Source organism: Amblyraja radiata, chromosome 25 (genome assembly GCF_010909765.2).
Source record: "Amblyraja radiata isolate CabotCenter1 chromosome 25, sAmbRad1.1.pri, whole genome shotgun sequence".
In the NCBI taxonomy this organism is placed as follows: domain Eukaryota; kingdom Metazoa; phylum Chordata; class Chondrichthyes; order Rajiformes; family Rajidae; genus Amblyraja; species Amblyraja radiata.
The window spans coordinates 32166672-32190081 of NC_045980.1; the positions used below are offsets into that span (position 1 = coordinate 32166672).

At 39.0% G+C, this 23410-nt stretch overlaps 1 protein-coding gene across 19 annotated transcripts in view; it reads left to right on the forward strand.

Annotated features, from left to right (window-relative positions):
• git2 (GIT ArfGAP 2) overlaps nucleotides 1–23410 on the forward strand; it is a 93584-nt gene that overhangs the window by 32284 nt on the left and 37890 nt on the right. For 3 of the 19 annotated variants that reach the window (XR_004415743.1, XM_033043752.1, XM_033043760.1), the window contains exons 9-17: nucleotides 2062–2067; nucleotides 2673–2724; nucleotides 4276–4348; nucleotides 4820–4917; nucleotides 5574–5685; nucleotides 9504–9637; nucleotides 10851–11000; nucleotides 15579–15827; nucleotides 23263–23352. Coding sequence is in view for 18 of the 19 variants with exons in the window: in XM_033043752.1 (XP_032899643.1) it covers nucleotides 2062–2067; nucleotides 2673–2724; nucleotides 4276–4348; nucleotides 4820–4917; nucleotides 5574–5685; nucleotides 9504–9637; nucleotides 10851–11000; nucleotides 15579–15827; nucleotides 23263–23352 (964 nt within the window). In the remaining variant the exon portion in view is untranslated. The remainder of the gene's footprint in view (nucleotides 1–2061; nucleotides 2068–2672; nucleotides 2725–4275; nucleotides 4349–4819; nucleotides 4918–5573; nucleotides 5686–9503; nucleotides 9638–10850; nucleotides 11001–15578; nucleotides 15828–23262; nucleotides 23353–23410) is intronic. The other 16 variants (XM_033043757.1, XM_033043762.1, XM_033043754.1 and 13 more) reach the window with 11 other exon arrangements.

Consider the following 23410-nt stretch of genomic DNA (forward strand, 5'->3'; position numbering starts at 1 on the left):
CATCCCTAAGTACGGATCCAACGCCATCATTAAGTTTGCTGACGACACCACAGTGGTAGGACTGATCAGTGACAACGATGAGTCAGCCTACAGAGAGGAGGTCCAGCACCTGACAACCTGGTGTGCCAACAATAACCTCGTCCTCAACTCCAAGAAGACGAAGGAAATTATTGTCGACTTCAGGAAGGTCAGAGGGGGCAGACATACCCCCATCCATATAAACGGGACTGAGGTGGAGCGCGTCTCCAGCTACAAATTCCTCGGGGTACACATCTCGGAGGATTTGTCCTGGTCCCTCAACACCTCCAAGCTGATCAAAAAGGCACAGCAGCGCCTTTACTTCCTGAGGAGGCTAAAGAAAGCCCACCTGTCCCCCCAGATCCTGACCAACTTCTACCAGTGTACCATCGAGAGCATCCTGACCACCTGCTTCACGGTATGGTACAGCAGCTGCACTGTTGCGGACAGGAAGGCACTACAACGGGTGGTGAAAACCGCGCAGCACATCATCGGTGCCCCGCTCCCTGCCATGGATGCCCTCCACCGAAAACGGTGTCTGAAACGGGCTGGGAAGATCATTAAAGACCCCTCCCACCCCAACCATGGACTGTTTGCCCTCCTCCCATCAGGGAGGCGGTACAGGAGCCTCAGGTCTCGTACCAGTAGGATGAGGAACAGCTTCTACAATCATACCGTCGCATTGCTGAACTCGGAGTCCCGCCGATAGATTCCTCCGGTCCCTCCGTCCCCATTGTTTAATTATTCTGTATTTTTTATTATTCTGTATCCTCTTTTTTTTTAATTTCTATATTGCACTACTACGGACTGACGCAAAACTGCATTTCGTTGTACCCATACTCAGTATTTGTGCAATGACATTAAAGTTGAATTGATTGAATTGAAACTGATCAGTACTAATGACAGGTCATTAGTCAGAGATTTAGTTCTGTTTCTCTCCATAGACATTGCTGATAATTTTTAGTTTATAATTGTAGACTTCAAGCATCTGCAGCATTTTGGTCTGAAGAAGGGTCCTGACCCGAAACATCACCGATCCTCTTTCTCCGGAGATGCAGCCTGACCAGCTGAGTTACTCCATTATTTGTGTCTACCTTTGGTATAAACCAGCATCTGCAGTTCTTTTTTTCTGCTGTATTCTTCATCAGTAAGCCCCGTCACTGATCTTGAGAGATGATGTGGCTGCTGAAATCACCATGGGCAATCTTGAGCTTGCCATTGCATGTAGCCCACCAGATTATCACTGGCTGGTAGCTGATAGCTGAATCTTTCAGAGCAATAGCAGAATTTTACCTCGATCAGATTGCTGTGTATAGGTTTATGATCAAAGATTGTGGAGGAAGGAACTGTAGATGTTGATTTACACCGAAGATGGACACAAAGTGCTGGAGTAACTCAACGGGACAGGCAGCATCTTTGGAGAGAAGCAATGGATGATGTTTCGGGTTGATCATATTTTGCTTGGGCAGCTTACAACCCAGCAGTATGAATATTGATTTCTCTAACTTCAAGTAACCCTTGCTTTCTCTCTCTCTCTGTCTCTCCCTCACCCTAGTTCTCCGACTATTTCACTGTTCTGATTAATTACAATTATATTTTACTAATTGTATGCCTTGTCGCCTTCACCGTAGCTAACAATGTACCATGTCCTTATCACCCTCTGCTTTGAACTATAGTTTTCACACCTTACCCTACCATGTCTCTAGTCTCCCCCTCCCCTGACTCTTAGTCTGAAGAAGGGTCTCGACCTGAAACGTCACCCATTCTTTCTCGAGAGATGCTGCCTGTCCGGTTGAGTTGCTGCGGCTTTTTATGTTTATCTATGGTCAAAGATTGTTGACCTCCTAGATCAGCGTTTCTCCTTTCCGTTAGAATGAAATGTGCGTGCATTGTATGCAGGAATTAATCAAAGTATTAATCAGTGTGTGAATTGATTTCACGCAGTTTATGCTTCTGTCATATTGTAAATGTTGGTAATGTTATTGCATAAACTCAATAAATATCTTTCCACTTATTTCTTGAATGCAACCCTTTGGAATAAAGGCACCTGTAAGTAATACATAACTATATAATTACTAGGTCCAATAGCTGATGATGATCAGTTTAATGTCAACAAAGATACTTGTATTAAAATCCATGTGTGTTGTGATCCTTATCTTTAATGGAAAAACATAAGTCTGTGATTCTCATCCTAGATTGTGTCTCTGATGATCGAATTCTCGGGAGAGAGATTTGAATCAAGATAATATTATTAGTGATGTTTCAGTGCTCGCTCTGTTTGCGTATTTTGAAATAACTTGACCATGATCACGTTTTTTTAATTAAGAATCAATTATGCATGCAACGCAGTAAATAGTCACTTCGTATTATGATATGTTCAATGTTGTTGCTATGATGCACCTTCAATTACTGGGATGAACTGTTACAGTAAACACAATACATTCCTCCAAATGTGTTGGGTTGGTTCTTATTTGAATGAGGCTGTCTAATAATGTAACAATACACAGTATAAGTACAAAGCCCATTCTCAGCAATGCTGCAGCCCAGAATAGGGGCTATACCAATTGGAAATAAGTATAACAGAAAAACTAAAAATAATAAATAGTGTTTATGTTACTTCATTAACACTGATATTCTTTGTAATTTGTCTTCAGTAGTTTGGACTTGTCAGAATTAGCAAAGGCAGCAAAGAAAAAACTTCAATCGGTAAGTTTTCTTTGATTTTGACACTGATGTGGTTTGTGGCGGAAAATGATCGTCATACAGCATTGAGCTTGAAACCAAGGCCTAGTCTTAATGTGTTCTCTTTTGCACACAATCCAAGAACATTGGTTTCCTTGTCAACTCGTCAAAACCTCCATCTCTTCTCAGCTTATCTTTACAGCCTGGTCATTCCTCCTCTTCCCCTCTCACATCAGGCAGAATATACAAAATCTTAAAAGCACATACCTCCAAATTCAGGAACAGCTTCTTCCCTGCTGTTAACAGACTACTGAATGGTCCTTCCATAAGCCAGTGTGTAGTCCCGATCTCCCACGCTACCTCTTTGAGGACCTTGCACTTGTTTTTATTTGCACTTTCTCTGTAACTGCAACACTATTAAGCTGTAACACTATATTTTACCATGTGACATTTTTCTCTTTGCACTACCTGTTGTAATGTGAAAGGCATCATTGCACTTGAGTACAGTTTGATTTGACTGGATAGCACACTAACCTTTTCACTGTATCTTGATACATATGACAATATAACAATACAATTACCATTTTACAGCTGCATTTACTATTTGGCTTGCTTGGTTGGCCTTTTGATGCAGTAACCCCATTCACCAGATCATTACATAATTGCTCTTTGAGGTTTGAAAGCAAGTAAGAATTGTTTTTATAATTTGCAACCAGAGCTACAAGAAAGGAGGTGTAGCCTTTCACAAGAAGCTAAAAATGGCTATGTCTATGCATGTTACATATGCAGAACAGAAAGTAGGCATGTTTTTCATGTACCTTCCTTCCCACCCACCTACTTTGGTGTCATCCTCAGCCCTTGGTGACCCTACCCTTATCCTTCCATGACAAAGCCCACCCTTCCCATCGCTTCTCCACACCATCCTATCTCTGCGAGCTGATTTCTCTCCCCCTCCCCCTTGCTCGCACAACCACCTTGTTCTTATGTAGACCAGTTAGCATGTTTGTGAGTGGTGACAGATAACCTCCTGAGTATTACTATTCTGTTCGTGAGGCATTCAAACTCCTTCCTTTTCTTTGTTACTGTACATAAGAAAGTGGAAGGAAGGAATTGAGGATTTTGCTGAGTCTCAAGATAGATACATTTATTTTTGACTGCTAATTTTCAGAAACAGGAACTTGGTGTCAAACCTGCAGTTTTTTTTAAATCTATTACATGCAACTTATTTTTGTTTTAGTTACATTTTATACTCTATTTTTCAAACTATCCCAATTTAATTTGAAGACACAAAGGGCTAGAGTAACTCAGTGGGCCGGGCAGCATCCCTGACGAATATGGATAGGTGACGTTTCTGAAGTCCGAAGAAGGGTCCTGACCCGAAATGTCACCTATCCATGTTTGCCAGAGATGCTGCCAGATCCGCATTCAGCCCTTTGTGTCTTTTCTATTTAAACCAACATCTGCAGTTCCATGCTTCTCCAATTTTATTAAATGTTATTTTTAAGTGGGTTCTCAGAGTTTATGTAGTTGCATTTTAATTTATCTCAGCAGTACAATAATTCTTTCTCTTTCTAGTTAAGTAATCACTTATTTGAGGAGCTAGCTATGGATGTATATGATGAAGTAGATCGTAGAGAAACCGATGCAGGTGAGGCTTCTGCTGTAAACTTTGTCTTAATATTGTAATGCTGCTTTTCTGAAATAATGAACATACGTTAGATAACCTGTTTGGAATTCCCTATGGATTTTTTGAATTCATTTTAATATGCACAAGTTGTTCTCATTAATCTGCTTGTTTTCCCAGAACAGTTTTTCTAAATTAGTGAAATTGCCCAAAAGCAGTGATTTCACTGTAGGGGTGAAAATACAAATGGTTTTGAAGAATTCATTGATCATTTTGAACAGTTTACTTAACTTCCTGTTATACTGCAGGAGGATGAAAAAGGAAAGCATGAATTTGAAATAATTTTTTTACAATAATGGAAAGGTCATAAAATGGCCCTGAAGTTATTATTTGTCATTTCTTCGAATCATTGATCAATATAGGCTAGAATGATTGCTTTGAACTTCGATGTTTTGTCGGTGCTGCAATAAAATTAAATGATATTTCTATGCACAGTTTGGCTAACGACTCAAAATCACAGCACCCTGGTTACCGAAACAACAGTCATTCCCTTCCTTCCTGTGAATCCAGAGTATTCCTCAACTAGAAATCAGGTGAGTCTTATTTATGTGTAAACTTGTTAAAAGTGAGGGACAAGTTTATCACATTTTCAAATTGTTGTTTACATTGGTTGAAGAATGGACAGAGTCAATGCCACTTGAATAAATCCACAGAAATGTCTATTAGATTTTCAGAATTGTTTGGTTAAGAGTTTAGAGAAACAGGCCCTTCGACCAACCGAGTCCACACCGACCATCGATCACCCGTACACTATGTTATCCCACTTTCGCACCCTACACTTTAGGGAGCATTTACAGAAGCCAATTAACCTACAACCCTGCATGACTTTTGAATTTTGGAGGGAACCAGAGCACCCGGAGAAAACCCATATGGTCACAGGGAGAACGAACAAACTCCACCTAGTCAGTACCCGTAGACAGGATTGAACCTGGGTCTCTGGCGCTGTGAGGCAGCAGCTCTACTGCTGCCGCACTGTGCCACTTTTATCTTTAATTTAGGTTTAGTTGTTTTCTGTTGCTAGATTTCATACTTGTTACCGAGAGAAAAGAAATCTGAAGCTGATATTGCATGTCATGAAGTTCACTTATTTAATTTGTTTATTGTTCTTTCATGAATAAGATGCTTGCTACTAAGATCGTGTACGTAATTTCGTGTACATCTCTTTTATTTTGACTTGTTTTGATTGCAGGGGAGGCAGAAGCTGGCACGGTTTAATGCTCACGAGTTTGCCACTCTCGTCATTGACATTTTAAGCGATGCTAAGCGGAGACAACTTGGAAATCCTGTCACCAGTCCCAAAGGTGTGTGTGGGTTAATCTGTTGCTTGTATTTAAGAATACATGAGGTTTTGTCTTTTGAATTGAGTTTAAAGAATAGAATTCCTTTAAAAATATATATTTTTGCGGTGATGTTGGGTAATCTCTGGAGAATGGTTACCATGTGTGAACATTGGCCGCCTAGTATATCCAAGTGTCCATTCTTCATGTACAAATTTAGTTGAAGTATCAATGAAATGTTTGATATTTGGTCATTATAGCAGAAACTGTTTTATCGCCTCATGTCCATTCCAACACTTTTTCTGTTCTATTTCCATTGATACATTTGGAAAATATGTGTCTCCCCAGTTCGCATCAGCTATTGCTGAAACGTTTTACTTATGCTTTTGCATAAAAGTGGCCTGCCTCAAATTATTTTTGATGCACGTTAAATTTTATCCACTTATTCCTTCATCGCCTTATGTCGCATAAATAATATTACAGCATTATGTCTGCTTTCTGAACTGTAATTAAAGGTATATGATATTCATCTGTAACTCTGCAAATGCTCTTTTTCTTAAACTTCCTTTAAAAAAATGTTTTATAAATGCCTGACAGGTTATCAGACAGAGGAAAATACCTGTTATTTTAACAATGTTTTGTTACTTTGAAAATATGTATGTAGAATTTCATATTGATTAATGCAACGTAAATTGTTTTCTGAAAAGTTGCATGCATTAATTTTTTTCTCCACTTTTCTGGCCTATATTGAAAATACTGACTTTTGACGAAGTTGGGGGTAATATAATTAGCATGGATAGACAATTTAATATCCATTCCTTACATGATATGCAGGGAATGGAGGGATATGGATCACATGCAGGCAGAGAATATGTGTTTAACTTGGTCATGTTTTGCATGGACATTGTGTGCCGAAGGGCCTACTCTTGTGTTGAAATGTTTTTGTTCAAAGGCTGACAGTAGTAGGAATAAACTGGCCAATTTCAAACTGGCAAACTGCTGCTTGTCATTCGCCACAAATCATCTCTGGGCACTCATCTATTCACAATTTATATTAAGAACAAGGATAAGCTATAAGTGAAGTTTCATCTAAGTTTCATGATACAAGCTAGAAAACAGTGTTGAGGAGGATGCAAATGCTTTGCCATGGGCTACGAATAGGTTAAGGGAAGGGTGACAGTGTATCAGATACTATAATGAAAAATGTAGAATTTTCACTTTAGTAAAACAAGAAATATATTTTTAAAGGTAAGAAATAAATGTGGATGTAAAGCAGCATCTTGGTGTGCTGGTTCATGAAGCTAACTGGCAATGAAACGGGTGATTAGAAAGACAAATGATGGGATCACAGAACTGAGGGAATAAAATAGAATATGTTGGAAACACAGCCGGACAGAGTTAACATTAACTTTGTCTCCGTTTCCACAGATATTCTCTGACTTAATAGATTCCAGCATTTTCTGTTTTTGTTTTCTAGCATGTAAAGAAAAGAAAAAAATTACTACTAAAGTAAGGAAGTCTCACTACAGATATGCAGGGCTTTGGTGAGACACTCTTAGAGATAATGAGTGCAGATTTTCAAAGCTTCATTAGTAAAGGTTTTCGCCTGTCCTGGAACTATTATAGCCTAAGTATACAGGATCGATGCCAAGGTTAGGTATTTATGCCCTAAAAATACATTGGTCTGCACTTCCTGGAATTTGGAAAAATATGTGATGATCTCATCCAATTCCAGGAAGGATTGACAAAGTAGATTTTGAGAACCTGTTTAGTCTAGTGGAATTGTCTGATGACTGATTTTCATACTGGCACTTCATTTTAGTGAACGATTCATGTAGCTGCTTATAAGCTAGATGCTGTTGGAACTTTTCTCTTTATATTTCTTACAACATTTCGTGTTCTCGGGAAACTTTATAAGTAGTTTAAGGTGGGGCCAAATAAATCGTACGGTATTATTAGGGTAGTGTGTGAGGTGTGCAGTGAAATAGTAATTGTATGTTCTTCTGTGCAGGTTCTGTTATCCACTAATGTATTAGAGAGATCAATGGGGTGTAAAAGCAAAATATTCCATCATAGGTCAACAGGAACAATCTTGTCCCAAGTCATAATGGATGAACTCCAATGAAAAATAATAGCCTGAAGAATGAGATTCGGGGTGGATCAGATCAAAATGTATACAAATCTGAAAAAGTTCATAGATACAAGATACAAAGAATTTATTAGCAAAGTATGTAAGAACATACAAGGAATTTGAATTGCCATACAGTCATACCAAAAAAGCAGCAAGATAGACAACAACATAAAAATTAACATAAACATCCACCACAGTGCACTGTGATGGAAGGCAATAATGTATTATCTTCTTCCCTCCTTTTCTCCCGCGGTCTGGGCAGTCGAACCATCCCGAGTCGGGCGATCGACGCTCCCACGATCGGGGCGGTTGTAGCTCCCGCCGTTGTAGCTCCCGAAGTCGATCCCTAACCAGGGGACCGCAAGCTCTACGATGGTAGACCACAGTGCGGACGGAGATACGATACAGGAAAAAGTCGCATCTCCGTCGAGGCAAGAGATTTAAAAGGTTTCCCTCCACCCCCCCCCCCCCCCCCCCCACACATAATACAAAACTAACGATGCACTAAAACATACATTAACAACAAACTAAAACCAACAAAAGAAGAAAAGGACGAGACAGACTGTTGGCGAGGCTACCATTGGTCAGTACCACCTGGAACAATAGTTTCTTGGTAGAACCAGTGCATCACAATTTATATCATTATCTTCTCAACCATGAGGATAATTATTTGCAATGGTTCACATGCTACAGGCAAGAATATTTCAAAGTGCTACTGGATTATAGACTGCTATCAATGAGGTGCTGAGGAGATGGACTTTGTTTCATGCCCTTTGGTCATTCACAGCTACCATTACAATGATGGCATCCCATGGAAAGAACTGTTGTGGGTAGCATTTTAAATAAATGTACATTTTAGGATGACATGATGGAACAGTAGTAGAGTTGCTGCCTTAAACTGCCAAAGACGCGGGTTCGATCCTGACTACTGGTGCTGCCTGTACAGAATTTGTACGTTCTCTCCGAGATCTTCGGGTTCCTCCCACACTTGAAAGATGTACAGGTTTGTAGGTTAATTGGCTTGGTATAAATGTACGTTGTCCTTGGTGTGTGTTGGATAGTGTTAATGTGCAGGGGTCGGTGTGGACTGGGTGGGTTGAAGGGCCTGTTTCCGTGCTGTATCTCAAAACCAAACTAAATCGTGGACAAAGGTGACCTTAAAAAGAAAAGGAAAAAAAAGACTTTTTGATGCACCAAACTGCTGTTGATTTTGTTAATGTATGATAAAATAATAGGCACTTTAGAGCACATTTTCCTGATTTAAAAAAAAAATTTATATATCCCAAACGTACTTTGTAGTTATGTAATGACTGTTGCCATGAGTGTGTTTTCCATAATTTTATTGACCGATTCAGTTTCTTAATTTTTACATAATTCTAAAGTTTTTAGTTTAGAGATACAGCGTGGAAGCAGGTCCTATGGCCCACCGAGTCCACACCAACCAGCGAGCACCCCATACACTAGCACTAGGGACAATTTTCAAAAGCCAATTAACCTACATCCTGTACATCATTTGAGTGTGGGAGGAAACGGGAGCACCCGGAGAAAGCCCACGTGGTCACAGTGAGAATGTACAAACTCCATGCGACTGCACCCATAGTGAGGGTCAAACCCAGGTCTTTGGCGCTGTAAGGCGACTGCTGCGCCATTGTGTCGCCCTAGTCGTCTAATCTTTTTGGAAAGTGTCATTTTTATTTTTTGTTCACATTAGATAATGTGGAACTTGTACTGAAGAGCATTAATGATCGTCAAGGAAGCCATGACAATGATCAGCCTGATTATGACAGCGTTGCTTCAGATGAAGATACGGATCAGGAACCAGCAACTAAAGCAAACAGAGCAAAGGTATGTCTATTGTTTAATCTTAACTTAGTCGGTGCCTGATGCCAATTGTAGAAATCTGTTCATTTTGGAAAAGGTTTTGTTCTGGTTAATTTCTATCTGTTACTGAAGTAATACATTTTGTCTACCTAACACATTTTGCCATTTGTGTTCGTGAAAATTTGCCCAAAGAAAGCTGTGAAGTGCTTTAAAGTTCAGATCACTTCAGATAAAGTTCAGATAAAACCAAAGAACTCTTCCAGAATAATTTTTCAAAATGTATCTCGTCATCCAGGGCGATTCCAAGGTTATGTATCTATCCTTGCTAGCTTCAGTTGTTGGGAATGACCCATTGCTTCTAATTGCAACTAATTTACTGTTAGCAAAGGGGCCGTTTCCATTGTATGAGAGAGCCACTTCAAAGTCATCCAGCCGCAAGAAATTGCATTTTGATACTACACATACCTGTTGGCCCCCCCTCGGTCATGACTGATCATGGATGATGCATCATAGTTGTTGGCCGCTTGCTCCAAACCTCGGTCTTAAGTTTCATGTAACTTAAGACATTATTATTAACCTGTTTGATTATATACAAGTGCTGTAGAGGAATTGCATGCATTATTTCAAAATTGATAAATGGAATCAAAACACAAATAGCTGGAGTAACTCAGCAGGTCAGGCAGCATCTGTGGAGGGAATGGATAGATGACGTTTCTTCAGTCTGATTGTAATGGGGAGAAAAGGGATGGGGGTGGGACAAAACTAATTGATAGGTGAATGCAGGTGAGGGGGTATTGATTGGCAGATGGGTGTAGTAAGTGACAATGGTTACTTGAAAAGAAGACAAAAGGTGTCGGATAAGGAGATAAATGGGAGGACTGCAATCTCAAAAAGATTTGCTTCTGTGGTCAAATCCTTGTCACAATTTGCCCATTCATTCCGACAGGATTGAATTGGATTGAAAAACAATTCAGGTTTTTCAGGCATTGTTTAAAAACATTCTAAATACTAACTTCTATTTGGAAATATTGGTTGAAATATAACGTGTATATAATGACCCAAATAAATGTTGATACCTGTTTGTCTGGGCTGTGAAGATCAATGGTGAAGTATTGTTATTGTAATCACAGAGAACTTTCAGAAGAAGGCACTGTGGGCTTTGACCTCTTAAAATTTGATATTTGTAACTCTATCTGCAAAGGACGAGAATTTTGTTCATATTTACCCCTTGTTGTAGAGCATGCACTTTGATCTGTCAGGTGGCCCAATTACCTTGCAGGAATACATGGAGGTGAAAAACGCCCTCAGTGCTTCCGAGGCAAAGGTGCAGCAGCTGATGAAAGTGAACAGCAACCTGAGCGATGAGCTGCGTCTGATGCAGAAGAAAGTAAGAGACCTTTTTAGCCTCTCCTTGTAGAACTCGATAATATCCAGTTAGAACTCAGGAGTAACTTCCGTGAGTTCATATTCCTATATGGATTATTTTAACCAAAAAAAATCCCATTATTAAATCTACATTTTGGAGAAGTCGGGAGGGCAGGATAGAAATTGGAGTGCTTTTTTCCAAGCACAGCTTCAGATATTAAGTCTGCATGTAGTATTTCACTGCCCTTCACATTTCTCACTGTTGTTCTGCTTTTTTTGGCTTGGTCCCTTGGCCTGCTACTCTTAAAACTCTATTCCTTTTGTTTAAACTTGCTGCTTCATTGCTGCACTCCATCCTTGGCATTGCCCAATAGTTAATGTAGGTTCAAACAGATCAAAGTTTTGTGTATGTTGTAAGATTAAATTGAAGTTGGTGGTGTTTCAATTAATTTTGAAACAATGGTACGAGTACTGGGGAATAAGGTCATAAGTGATAGGAGAAGAATTAGGTCATTTGGCCCATCAGATCTGCTCCACCATTCAATCATGGCTGATCTATCTCTCCATTCTCCTGCCTTCTCCCCATAACACCTGACACCCATACTAATCAAGAATCTCTATCTCTGCCTTAAAAATAAGGGTGCTATTCTGTTGGGATGGACTCCATGGAAACCAGTTGAATGGGAAACCATGCAGTATATGGAGATTTCAACTAACAGAAGTGGACATGGCTCAAGTGAGGATAATGTAAACTTAAAATGATAACCCAAAGTGTAAAATAACAATTTGGGTAATAGGCAGGGTGCGGCAAGCAAGGAAGTGAGTTTCAGTCATAGTTTGGAAAGCAAAATTGCATCGAGGAACAATGGCATTGGGTTAGTGTAGGAAGGAGCTGCAGATGCTGCCATTTGGTTAAATTGATGAGGCTTATCATAATGCATGAAGCTTTCATAGCTCGATGACTTAATGGCACAAATAGAGACTAATGACTGATTCCTTAAATATCTATTATTGTGACATAGTTGAATGCTGACCAAGGTTGGCAGGCATATTTTCCAGTGTGTCCGACATTTAGAAAGGACAAGTAAAATGGAAAGGCACTGGAAAGGGGTGGGGCATGTATAGCCCTGAATGTAAGGAATGACACGGCAGCAGGAGTGATGATGAATGATCATGGGTTTTTTTTAAAAAGACAAGGCACAAACCAGTAGGAGTAGGGGTTCTGTATCAATAGGACATGAGCTTGTATCAAAGAGAATATACACGTACCTTTCAAAAGGTGACGAGGAGGAAAATATTTAGTCAGAGGGCGGTGAATCTGTGGAATTCATTGCCACAGACAGCTGTGGAGACCAAGTCGTTGGGTATTTTTAAGGCAGAGATCGACAGATTATTGATGAATAAGGGTGTCAAGGGTTATGGGGAGAAGGTAGGAGAATTGGGTTGAGAGGAATAGATAGATCAGCCGTGATTGAATGGCGGAGTAGTTTCGGTGGGCCGAATGACCTAATTCTCCTCCTGACTTAGGAACTTATGGATAGTTATTATGGGTGTCTTTCATCTGGACTAGGAAAAAAGATAACCTCGTCAAAAAGTGTTAGATGCTCATAGAACATTCAGACTTTTTCTGGAGCAGTATGTCGTGGAAACAGCAAGGAACAGGCTATTTTAAATATTGTATCATATAAAGTAAGACAAAATTACTTAGTAAACCCATGGTAAGAGCTCCTCTTTTTTAATGATTATATGGTGGGATACCAAATTGGAAAATTACAAAGAGATATGGGTGGGAAGGAGTAAAAAAGTATTTGCCTTTTTATGATTAGAACATAGTTGGGCGGCTTAGTGGCCCAGCAGTAGAGTTGCTGCCTTGCACCTCTTGCAGCGCCGGAAACCAGGGTTCAATCCCGACTACGGGTGTTGTCTGTACGGGGTTTGTATGTTCTCCCCGTGACCTGTGTGGGTTTTCTCCGAGATCTTCAGTTTCCTCCCACACTCCAAAGATGTACAGATTTGTGGGTTAATTGGCTTGATATAAGTATAAATTGCCCCCAGTGTGTGTGGGTACGATAGTGTTAAAGTGCGGGGATCGCTGGTCGGTGTGGACTCGGTGGGCCGAATGGCCTGTTTCCACGCTGTATCTCTAAACTAAACTAAACAACATGATGATGGGGAGAGGGATAGCTGAAGGTTTTATATTAAGTAAGATGGTTCTCCGATGTGAAAAGATGAATCGTGTGTTATGCATATTTAAATATTGATTGATCCAACTGAATTTGTTTGTAGCTCTTTGCCTGTAATTTATTTGTTGCATAGTAAAACTGCTTGAGACGTTCTTATGGTTATTATGGAGATTCTAATTACTCCGAGAAGGCAGATCAGGAAGTGAAATCTCAGAAGTGATAATTCAGTGTGTGTTTAATAATTAATTTTGGTCTGACTCAGATATAATCTGTTCAGTGGCCTGTAGCTCAGTAAAGGAAGTAATTCAATAACCATTTTACAATAGCTGTCAGATAGTAGCAAGATCTTAAATTACTCCATGTGCAGTTGATGCTAGTAACGGAAGCTGTTTGCAGTCTCTCTGAAGAGTAGAAGGAAGAAACTTGATCAGTTTGGCTCAGTGATTCATGAAAATGGCAGGGTAGTTTAAAGGGAATAGAATGACATTTCCAATCTGATCTGCAGTTAAAAAAAGAAAGAAATTAGCATATAACAGTTAACCTTGATGATTTCCTTTCCCTTGTTACAAATACGTTGTTGTAATTTCATATACAGTTGTGTCAGCAATCAAAAATTAACACAGCAAGAATTATCTTTAAATTTAACTTTTATCTGCCTTATTTGGTCCCATTAACAAACTAATAAGGACGCAAAGTGCTGGAGTAACTTGGTGAGTCAAGCAGCATGTCTGTAGAACATGGCAGGTGATGTTTCATGTCAGGAAGTTTTGTCTAATAAGTTGTAACTGAAAGATCTTTAGATTTTTTTTTTAAAGTGCGAAAAATTTGAATAAGAGTTGAACAATCTACACAATTATTTAGAAGTGAAGTGGATCCTTCAAGGCACAAAATAATCCTTGATTATATTTATTAATTTATTATAATGTACTGGGGAAAAAAAGACTTATAAAGTGCAAAATTATCTTTTTAATTGGACCAAGATGCCATATTCCAACACAATCTCTGCCTAAATTGAAAAAAACTTTTTTTGTCATTAATTTAATCTATTAATCTGTAATCTATAATCTATTGTATCTGCAAAAGTTATTTGGGTGGCAGCTGAAATAGTTTGTATTTAAATAGTGTCTCTTATCCCCTCGCACAGTGCAAAGCACATCACTGAATTTTAAATATAAACAGTGGGTGGATTGTGTAACATTGCCCAAATGGCCATATAGTCTACTTTTGCATAGAAATAAACTGCAGATGCTGCTTTATATCAAAGTTAGACACAAAGTGCTGGAGTAACTCAGTGGGTCAGGCAGCATCTCTGGAGTAAAAGGATGGGTGACATTTCGGGTCGTGACCCTTCTCTTGACTGTGTGACATTTCGGGTTGGGGCCTTTCTTCAGACTACCGTGACGTTTCGGGTCGGGACCCTTCGTGACCCCTTTTCTCCAGAGATGCTGGAACCTGTGAAACCTGTAACTTATCAATACTTAATAAACCATCATCAGCTTTGTATATTCTAGATGCCTTTTGTATCTGTATCTTTATATATCAAGATGTAAGCAGCTCTCTACACAGCAGTAAGAAATGCTGGCATTTAATCCAGTCCCGTTGCCGTTGCATGGGCAGAGTAAAGAGCAAACCATTCCACGAATTATTGCTTTCACCAATTCAGCTTCCTTGCATAACTCGTGCTTTAAGGAGTAAAAGGGCTTAGTACAATTTATGCTACTGTAGTTAATATTCTGCACATGTTTATTATTTCAGAATGCCTCTTGTCCAAATTATTACAGTATATTTGGCACTTTTAATGGAGGTTTTTCTATTGAAGGTATCCATTTATCTCAGTTCCAGTGTGTGTGTGTATATATATATATATACTCTACATATATACTCTACAGTATCTTTTTGTGACTTGCATTAAATTCTCAATACATGTAAATAGCTGTCTGCATACACACCTCCACAAATATATATATATATATTTGTTTAAATAAATCTGAATCTTGATGTATTGAGAATAAAGAAAAATATACTGTGGAGGTGTGTATGCAGACAGCTATTTACATGTATTGAGAATTTAATGCAAGTCACAAAAAGATACTGTAGAATAATTAATGCTGCAGCTTCACATTTATTCATTTGATGACTATAAATTGCTGCTTTTAAACTGTGCTCTTTAATGTTATCTTGCTCTTTTTTAAATTGTATTGTACCTTCAGACAGAATTCATGGTGAGTGTAAGCAGATCAGTCCGTGCTTTTGCTCCGCCTGCCTAATTGTGCATCTCCTCTATCTGTGTCTGACTCGGTCGGTATAGGCCCATTTCCTTTATAACATGCACAGTCCACTTTGCGGAGATCACCAAAAAATATTCCAGCTTGATTTGATGTGAGAAAGGATGATTGGTTGAAAAACATTTCTTTCAGCTCCAAACGTTGCAGAGTGAAAACACCACCCTCAGGCGGCAGGTCACTACGAATATCTATCAAGTTCCCACCTGTCCAGAGTACCCAGGTCCCTCCAATCCTTCATCCTTAAAACGGCGCCCGTCCGCACGTGGCAGCCGGCCTATGTCCATGTACGAAACTGGCTCTGGTCAAAAACCCTATCTCCCACTGGGGGACGTCACCTACACAAAGGACAGTATTGCAGGACTTCAGCCCTTCCCTCAACATGTAAGTAATTCACCATCAGCTCTGGTAAGCAACTCGTGCTTTTGTTCTTCCTTCTCCTTTTGTGCTAAGTTCTGACCTTTCCTTTGCAGCTTGCCAAATGCTGTCTTGATGTCTTCATACCTTTCTCCTACTACTATTTCAGTTTAGTGCAAAGCTAAGATTTTTTTTAATGAAAAATGTCTGGAAGAATAAAAATGACACCTAGGTCATGTTAACCTTTTTGTCCTAAACCTTTTTCCATTTTATTATTTCAGGACTTGTGCTAACATACTCATTGTAATTTCAAGAAATTAAAGACTGATAGACCTTCAACTAACTTGATTCGACCAGATGCTAACAGAGGGGGAAAAAAGAAAATGTCTGCTTGAACCACTAAATGGCATACAAGTATTATAAAACCGTGTTCTTAAAACAAGCAGATTACCTACAGCAGAGTAAAGTTAAATTTTGTCATGTTTCATTTTGTGTGTACACCACGAATGGCAACATTGACCGTGTAAGACCAGGTGCATCTCGATGCCTTGCCTGGTCTATGGCAATTTATCAGCTGGATTGTTGGAATTCAACTATCCCTTGGCTGGGGGAATGTGGGGTGAGGGTTACTGTCTCACCCTGTTGAGCACTGATGCTGGAGGCTCTGTACATTGTTTTTGTTTTTTTTAGGTGAGGATTGAATTGGGCTTGGCTATTCTGCTCTCTGTGATTCCAATCATTGCAGATAATCTGGCTCACACCTTGAGTATGTTCCTGCACTATTTCCACAGCCATAGCTTCCAAAATCAGACATGCCTCGCTGCTATGGGCAACTTTCAAAGCAAGGTGGTCTCAAGTTAGAACAAAGTGTTGGCATAACTTTTTATTTCTGTAGTCCAGCACTTTTCCTTGTCTTTTGTTTGTGGAGTTACACCAGCACTTTATCTTTTTTTTATAAACCAGTATCTGCAGTTCTTTGCTTTTACGTTGATCCGCGAGTTGCCATGTTCTGAGGCCCAGTCCCCATATGATTCTGATGGCCTTTTGAAAGTTTTTTTTAATCATTGTTTCCATCTCGGATCATATGAGACATTTGGGGCGGAACAATGGTAAAGCTGCTGTCTTACAGAGCTAGAGATCCGGGTTTGACCCTGACTACGGGTGCTGTCTGTACAGAGTTTGTACGTTCTCCCTGTGATCGCGTGGGTTTTTTCCAGGGTGCCCTGGTTTACTCCCACACTCCAAAGATGTACAGGTTTGTAGGTTAATTGACTTCGCTAACCAAAAATTGTAAATTGTCCCTAGTGTGTAGGATAGTGTTAATGTACGGGATAATTGCTGGCCAGTGTGGACTCGGTGGGGCTGAAGAACCCGCTTCCATGCTGTGTCTCTAAAGTCTAAACTAAAGTCTAAAAATGTAAAAGCAGTTGAAGTATATCTTAATTTTTTTTAATGAATAAATTATAAGTTAAAATAACTTTGAAAAGCACATTTATTTGGTGTAAATTTTAAGATATTAATTAAAATAAAGAAATGGACCAAACTAATTACTTTCATTTATCTGTTTAATGCAGGTGAGTGATCTTGTTCAAAGTGAAGTGGCTGTGCTAGGTACACTGGCTACGGCTAGCATGGAGTTGAGGTGTAGGGTACGAAGTATATCTGCCCCTTAGCTTAGTGTGATCGTGGAATAGCCACTGGACTTGGCAATGTGCAGGCACTGAAGCCCAATGACCCCTAAATTCATAATCTTAAATTACGTTTTACATTTGCAGAATCAAGTGACCTTGCCGGCAGTTCTCTTCCAAACCATTTGGAAAATGCAAGTACCTTTCAACCTCTCGGCAATAATTATTTGGGCAAGGTTCCAGAATCAGTGCTCAGGAAGGTGGGCACAGAAATGGAGATTGCTGTAGATGTGAACATATATTTTGCACAGCTTCAATTTTATCAATTTAAACATTTTGAAAGTAATATTGCAACTGAAACAAAATCCATCCCTTGAATTGCCTTATTAAATCACTTAATTGGAATTTTTTTCATTTAGTATCTCAAAAATACATAATTATTCTTTCAATCTCAAACTTTGGAAAATATTTCCAATTTGACCAGTTATGTAATTATACCAAAGATGTATTTGGAGGTTTAAGATCTTCTAGGTGTCAGTTTTATTGGTGCCACTGTTCATTCCATTATGTTACAGGTTGGATTCCTTCCACACATCGGCTTTGTTAGACTCATTATATCAGTGTTTAAACAAGAAAATCAATGTATATATTGGTGATTTTACTCTTTTTGCATGGTCAAATTTTTTTTTCCATTTCTAACCTGAGTTTTAGAATTTCAAAAATGGATACCATTTTGTTTGTTTTTAAATTTGCCTTTTAGAGTATAGTAGTGCAAAGGAGGAGTTGGTAGTGTGAAAGAGGTGTTTATCTTAAAATATCTTGATAATACTGCCTGCCTTTTTCCTTATCTGCTGAAAGACATGCTCTCTCATACAACATAACTCTGTCCTCCCTGTACAGAGTAAGAACATTGTTCCCCTAAATCTGACCCAAGCAAAATTTAGCTGTTTCAGTCATTGTTCAGATTCTAGTTTTAATTGCCAACCAGTTACAGAATTTATTTTCCACGGAAAGGTTGGAGTCTCAACAAACTTTGAATTTAAACAATGAACACCCCCTCTCCCCTCCCACATTTAGCAATGTTGGAAATTTTACTTTGCAGAATTCTGTACCAATTTCAAATAATTATGAGACCATCTGGTCTTGGGGGTGGGATGGTGAGAACATTTGGCCCATTTAGACCATGTGTGATCTTTGAGTGAATTTGACGTCCCTGCATTTGCACCACAATTTTCTCTACCATATGCCAAATTGGGGTAAGGATAGAAACCTAAGAAATTGAAGCAGGAACAGGCTATTCGGCCTCTTGTGCCTGCTCTTCCATGCTGTGGGTCACAGGCGATCTTTTATCCCAGTACACAATACTGCACCAACTCCATATCCCCAATTTCCCTGATATCTAAAAATAAATGGATGTCTTGCTTAAATAGGTAGGCTGTTTGTCCCGCTTAGGGAAAGAATTCCAGAGATTCTTTACTCTTTGGGTGTAAAACTTTCTTCTCATTGTAGTAGTGAATGGCAATTTTTCAGATTGTGGCCCTTGGTTATAGACACCCCAACCAGGGGAACTAACAGCCCTGCATCTGTTAGGCGCAAAACAATAGTTCCTGTGCCTCTCATTCCTGCAAATGGCAGAACAATTTAGGTCCGTTGAACTCTCAGGACAATTCCTCCATCCCAGGACTCAATGACGTAATCCTTTGTGTCCCCATTGCAAAGATGTCACTCCATAGATGGGAAAACTAAAACTAAACTGAGTTTTTGTATATTTAAATATTTTTACGTTCCTAAAATAGAAAGTTCCATTGGCATTGTTGGGTAAAATTAAGTTAGCATGGGCAATCTCTTCCAAATTGTTACTAAAATTGAATGCTTCACTTGAACCTGTCTGAACTAGAGGTAAATATATTTAAATGACTGAATCTATCCTCCTGATTTTTACTTCGTAAAATATATTTTTGTTGGTTTATTAAATAACAATTCAATGTAAATGGCCAAATGTGTGTCTGCCTTAGTCATAAGTTTAAGTTTACAAGTTGCACATAGGATTATTTTTCCATGAAGTCTTGTTACTTTTAAATATTGACTTGTTAACTTATTTTCTGTGTAGGTATGCCAAGTAACAACCTTAAAACAAGAATTGTACTAAACATGATATTTGAATATGAACATTGAAAAAAATGTACCTTGTAAAGTAGAATTAGTTCTATTGATCATTGTTCCTTTACATCTATTCATCTAATATCTATTCATTAAGGTGCATATCGAATTTGGTTTTCTTGATACTTCACTAGTTCAGGATCGTCCTGCAAGTAATGAAAATCCTTAGTTCTTCTTTAACACAATCTACCTTCTTTAACCTCTGTCCTGCTTCCTGTTCTTGCATCTCCAAAAATGGACCAGTGTCTTTTGATGGGTCTGAGGCAGTTATTTCTATTAGTACCAGGACATATAGGCATTTTTTCTTTTTACAGTTAGAAGGTGCACTTAGGTCAGGCCTGTCTTTCAGTCGGAATCCCTTTGTTCCAACAGCGGCCTCCACTGTGATATTTGCGTTCTCCAAAGACCTCTGAGTCCTGAGATAATTTGCAGACCCTCCCATTCAGTAACTGGATCACCGAAACCCAGATTCGTACAAGAACAATTGTCTTGTGTCTGAACAAGAAGTTTGGATTTTGTTCTCTGGATTTTATTATCCAAAGAAATGACAGCAAACAAGAGGAGGTTTCTCCAGGATTAATTGAAAATGAAGCAGAATGAATTGTTGCATTGGAACAGACATAGGATGCATGATATAAATTCTTCATATTTTTAGATCCAGTCACTTTGATTTCACAACATTAAATTACTGCATTGATTTATGCTGGAAAACCACCTTCTGAGTCAGGTGTTTAGGTTCCCCTTGCAGCACTAACCAAATTCTTTGTCACTTGTAGAGTTATGGAGCAACACTGGTCCTTCCGTCCAACAATTGTCAACCACCTATTTAAAATAATCCTGCATTAATCCCATTTTTAATTCTTCCCACATTCTCATCAACTTCCCACACTATCCTACTAAGGACAATTTACAGTAGCCAATTAGCCGACCAACAACATATCGGTTTGTAGGTTAATTGGCTTTGGTTTAAAAAATCTTAAATTGCCCCGAGTGTGTAGGATAGTGCTAGTGTACAGGTGATCACTGGTAGACAGAGACTTTGGTGGGTCGAAGGACCTGTTTCCGCACTATATCTCTCAAATCTAAAGTAAAATCTAAACAGTGATCCTTTGCCTCCAGTCACAGCCATTTTTGGTTTGAATTTATCTTTTCCCCCTGGGATCCCATGGGATTAAACCTTTTGACCAGCCGACCCCATGAAATCTTGTTAAAATCCCCGTAGTCTATCTCAAACATCGTGTTCACTGACTTTCCTTGTTACTTCCTTTAAAAAGAATACAACTGTTAGTTAAATATAACCATCCATGCCAACCTATGGAAATGAATTGCCTATCATATTTCCAAGTTTTCTGATGCAACAAGACTAGTAGAATTCTGAGTAGAGAGGGCAACGTTACAGAGGCATCGAGGGGATATAGGCATGCGATGCGGGTGGGCAAGAAAGTGACAGATGCATTACAGTGTAGAAAAATATGAGGTCATTCACTTGATCACAAAAGCAATTTTTTAATTTTTAAAATTTTTTTTAATGGTGAACGATAGGAAATGTCTAAAGGGACTCTCGGCATCCTGTATATATTCTAGGTTTCAGTAACTCGTTGGCGCACCAAGCAATTAAGAAAGCAAATGTTGGCCTTTGTTACTAGTGGATTTGACTTCAAGAGTAAAGTGTCTTGCACCCTGCATAATTGCTTTGAAACTCCACCCAGAACTATATTGTGCAACTATGATCTCCTTACCTACAATATATATATACTTGCCATAAGTATATAGGTAAAAGATTCACTAGGCTGGTTCCTGGGAATGGATACTTGCCACAGGAGAACAGATTGAGCAAGAGGATTCGGCTCGAAGGCCATTCGGCTCGAAGGGCCGAACGGCCTACTCCTGCACCTATTTTCTATGTTTCTAGGATGAAAGGGGATTTTATTGACTCAAACAGAATCATTCAGGGCTCGATAGATTGGATGCAAGATGGATAATCATCAGCGATCAGTCTCAGGGTAAAGAGTGGGCCATTTTGTACACTCAGAAGATGATGAATTTTTTTAAATTACTGACCTGTGAAAACATTGAGTGCATTACAAACAAATAATACGTTTCTGTTAAAAGGAAATGAGGGACCTGTGGATAGTTTAAGGAAATGGTGCTGAGATACAAGAGAAGCATGATCGTGCATGATTGGTAGAGCAGACAGTAGTTTTGAAGGACTAGATGGCCTATTCACATTAAGTACATAGTTCCCCTTATTTATGAAGATCGCTGCAAACTATCCATCAAAGAACTTTCCTGTATCCTTCATCTCTCCACATAGCTAACCTTTTGCCCTTCACAGACCTTTCCTCCATTATCTTCTTACTTATTGTGTACTTGCAAAAGCATCTTTGGGGATTTCTGCGATTCATTTGTGGACATTCACGCCCTCTCTTTGCTTTTTTAATTTGACCACTGCATTTTTCACAAACTTGGTCCTCATCATCTGGACTCGGGCTTCCTCTGGACAGCAAAATACAAGTGCAGATGCCTCTGTGGCCCTCTCCCTTGCACTCAGTACACTGCCCAAATAAAGATAATTAAGCACTTGTAATGTTCTAAAACCATTAACGCAATAAAGTATCTACGAGGAAATACATTGGCTCCTAGTTCTGTTGAATGTTTGAAAGTTATTAGCGCGCCTCAGTTTTGAAAGCACGAGTTACTCCCACGATCACAAAGGTCATTCCCTACAAAAGTCACTTGAGACGTGGTCTGGAAACTGATTGCCATATTTATATAGACAATGATTGACTCATTGATGTGTACATGTATATAGATATATTTGAAAAGAATTTCAAGATTGGATCTGGGTAATCGATGGATAAAGAGGATTGAGTGTACTGTTGTAGGCTTTTTGTAGTGTCATTATTGCTTTTTTTGTTCATCCCAAAAGTACAAATAAACTGCAATCTAATCACTCCTGTATCAGAATTCCTGGTTTCTAATTTGTTTCATTTTATTCTTTTTGAAATCATGTTTAATGAATATTTTATAGAATCCTTTCCTAGATATTTACCAAGACCTTCCTCATAAGTGAAATTATACTTTCAACCATGGTCATTTGGAAAAAAAGTTGCAAGTGAAATGCTGGTTGGGAAGAGATCACCCGGGCTTGAAGGGCATTCCAAAGATGTGCAGGTTTGTAGGTGAATTGGCTTCTATAAATTGTCCCTGGTTTGTAGGATAGAAAGAACTAGTGTACAGGTCGACACGGACTGGGCCCTGAAGGGCCTGTTTCCACGCTGTATCTATGAACTAAACTAAAGGTGCATGCTCTTTGAGTTAATTAATAAAATAAGAATGTACTTCATTTTAGTGCATCTGTTGGACATAAACTTGGTCAAGATTAAATAATTTCATTTTTTTCATTCAGCGCTGTGTTCATAACTTTACAATATTACCAATTCTACTTGTTACCATACTGATATAGTTTTCTATTCAACTCTTAAGTCTTGTTGGTTGCTTTGATGTATTTTTGCACTTTAACTTTCTGAAGCGCACGTTTTACAGTATTAAGCAATCTCTGTGCAAAAACTTGGCATACCTATAAGTTTATAGTCTGTGGACTCATTCTCTCTCATTGTGTTTATCTTGTGTTTGATTTTTTTGCCCGAGTGTTTTCTTCTTTCCCCTTTCAGATTGGGAGGAGTGCCTTTGTGACCTCCTCTTCATCTTTACCCTCCTTCCCTTCCACGCTTTCATGGTCCCGGGATGAGAACACCCGAAGGGTTAAGTACCTTCTCAGCAAGTCTGCACTGTGGAGGAGGCAGTGACATCGGCAGTGCC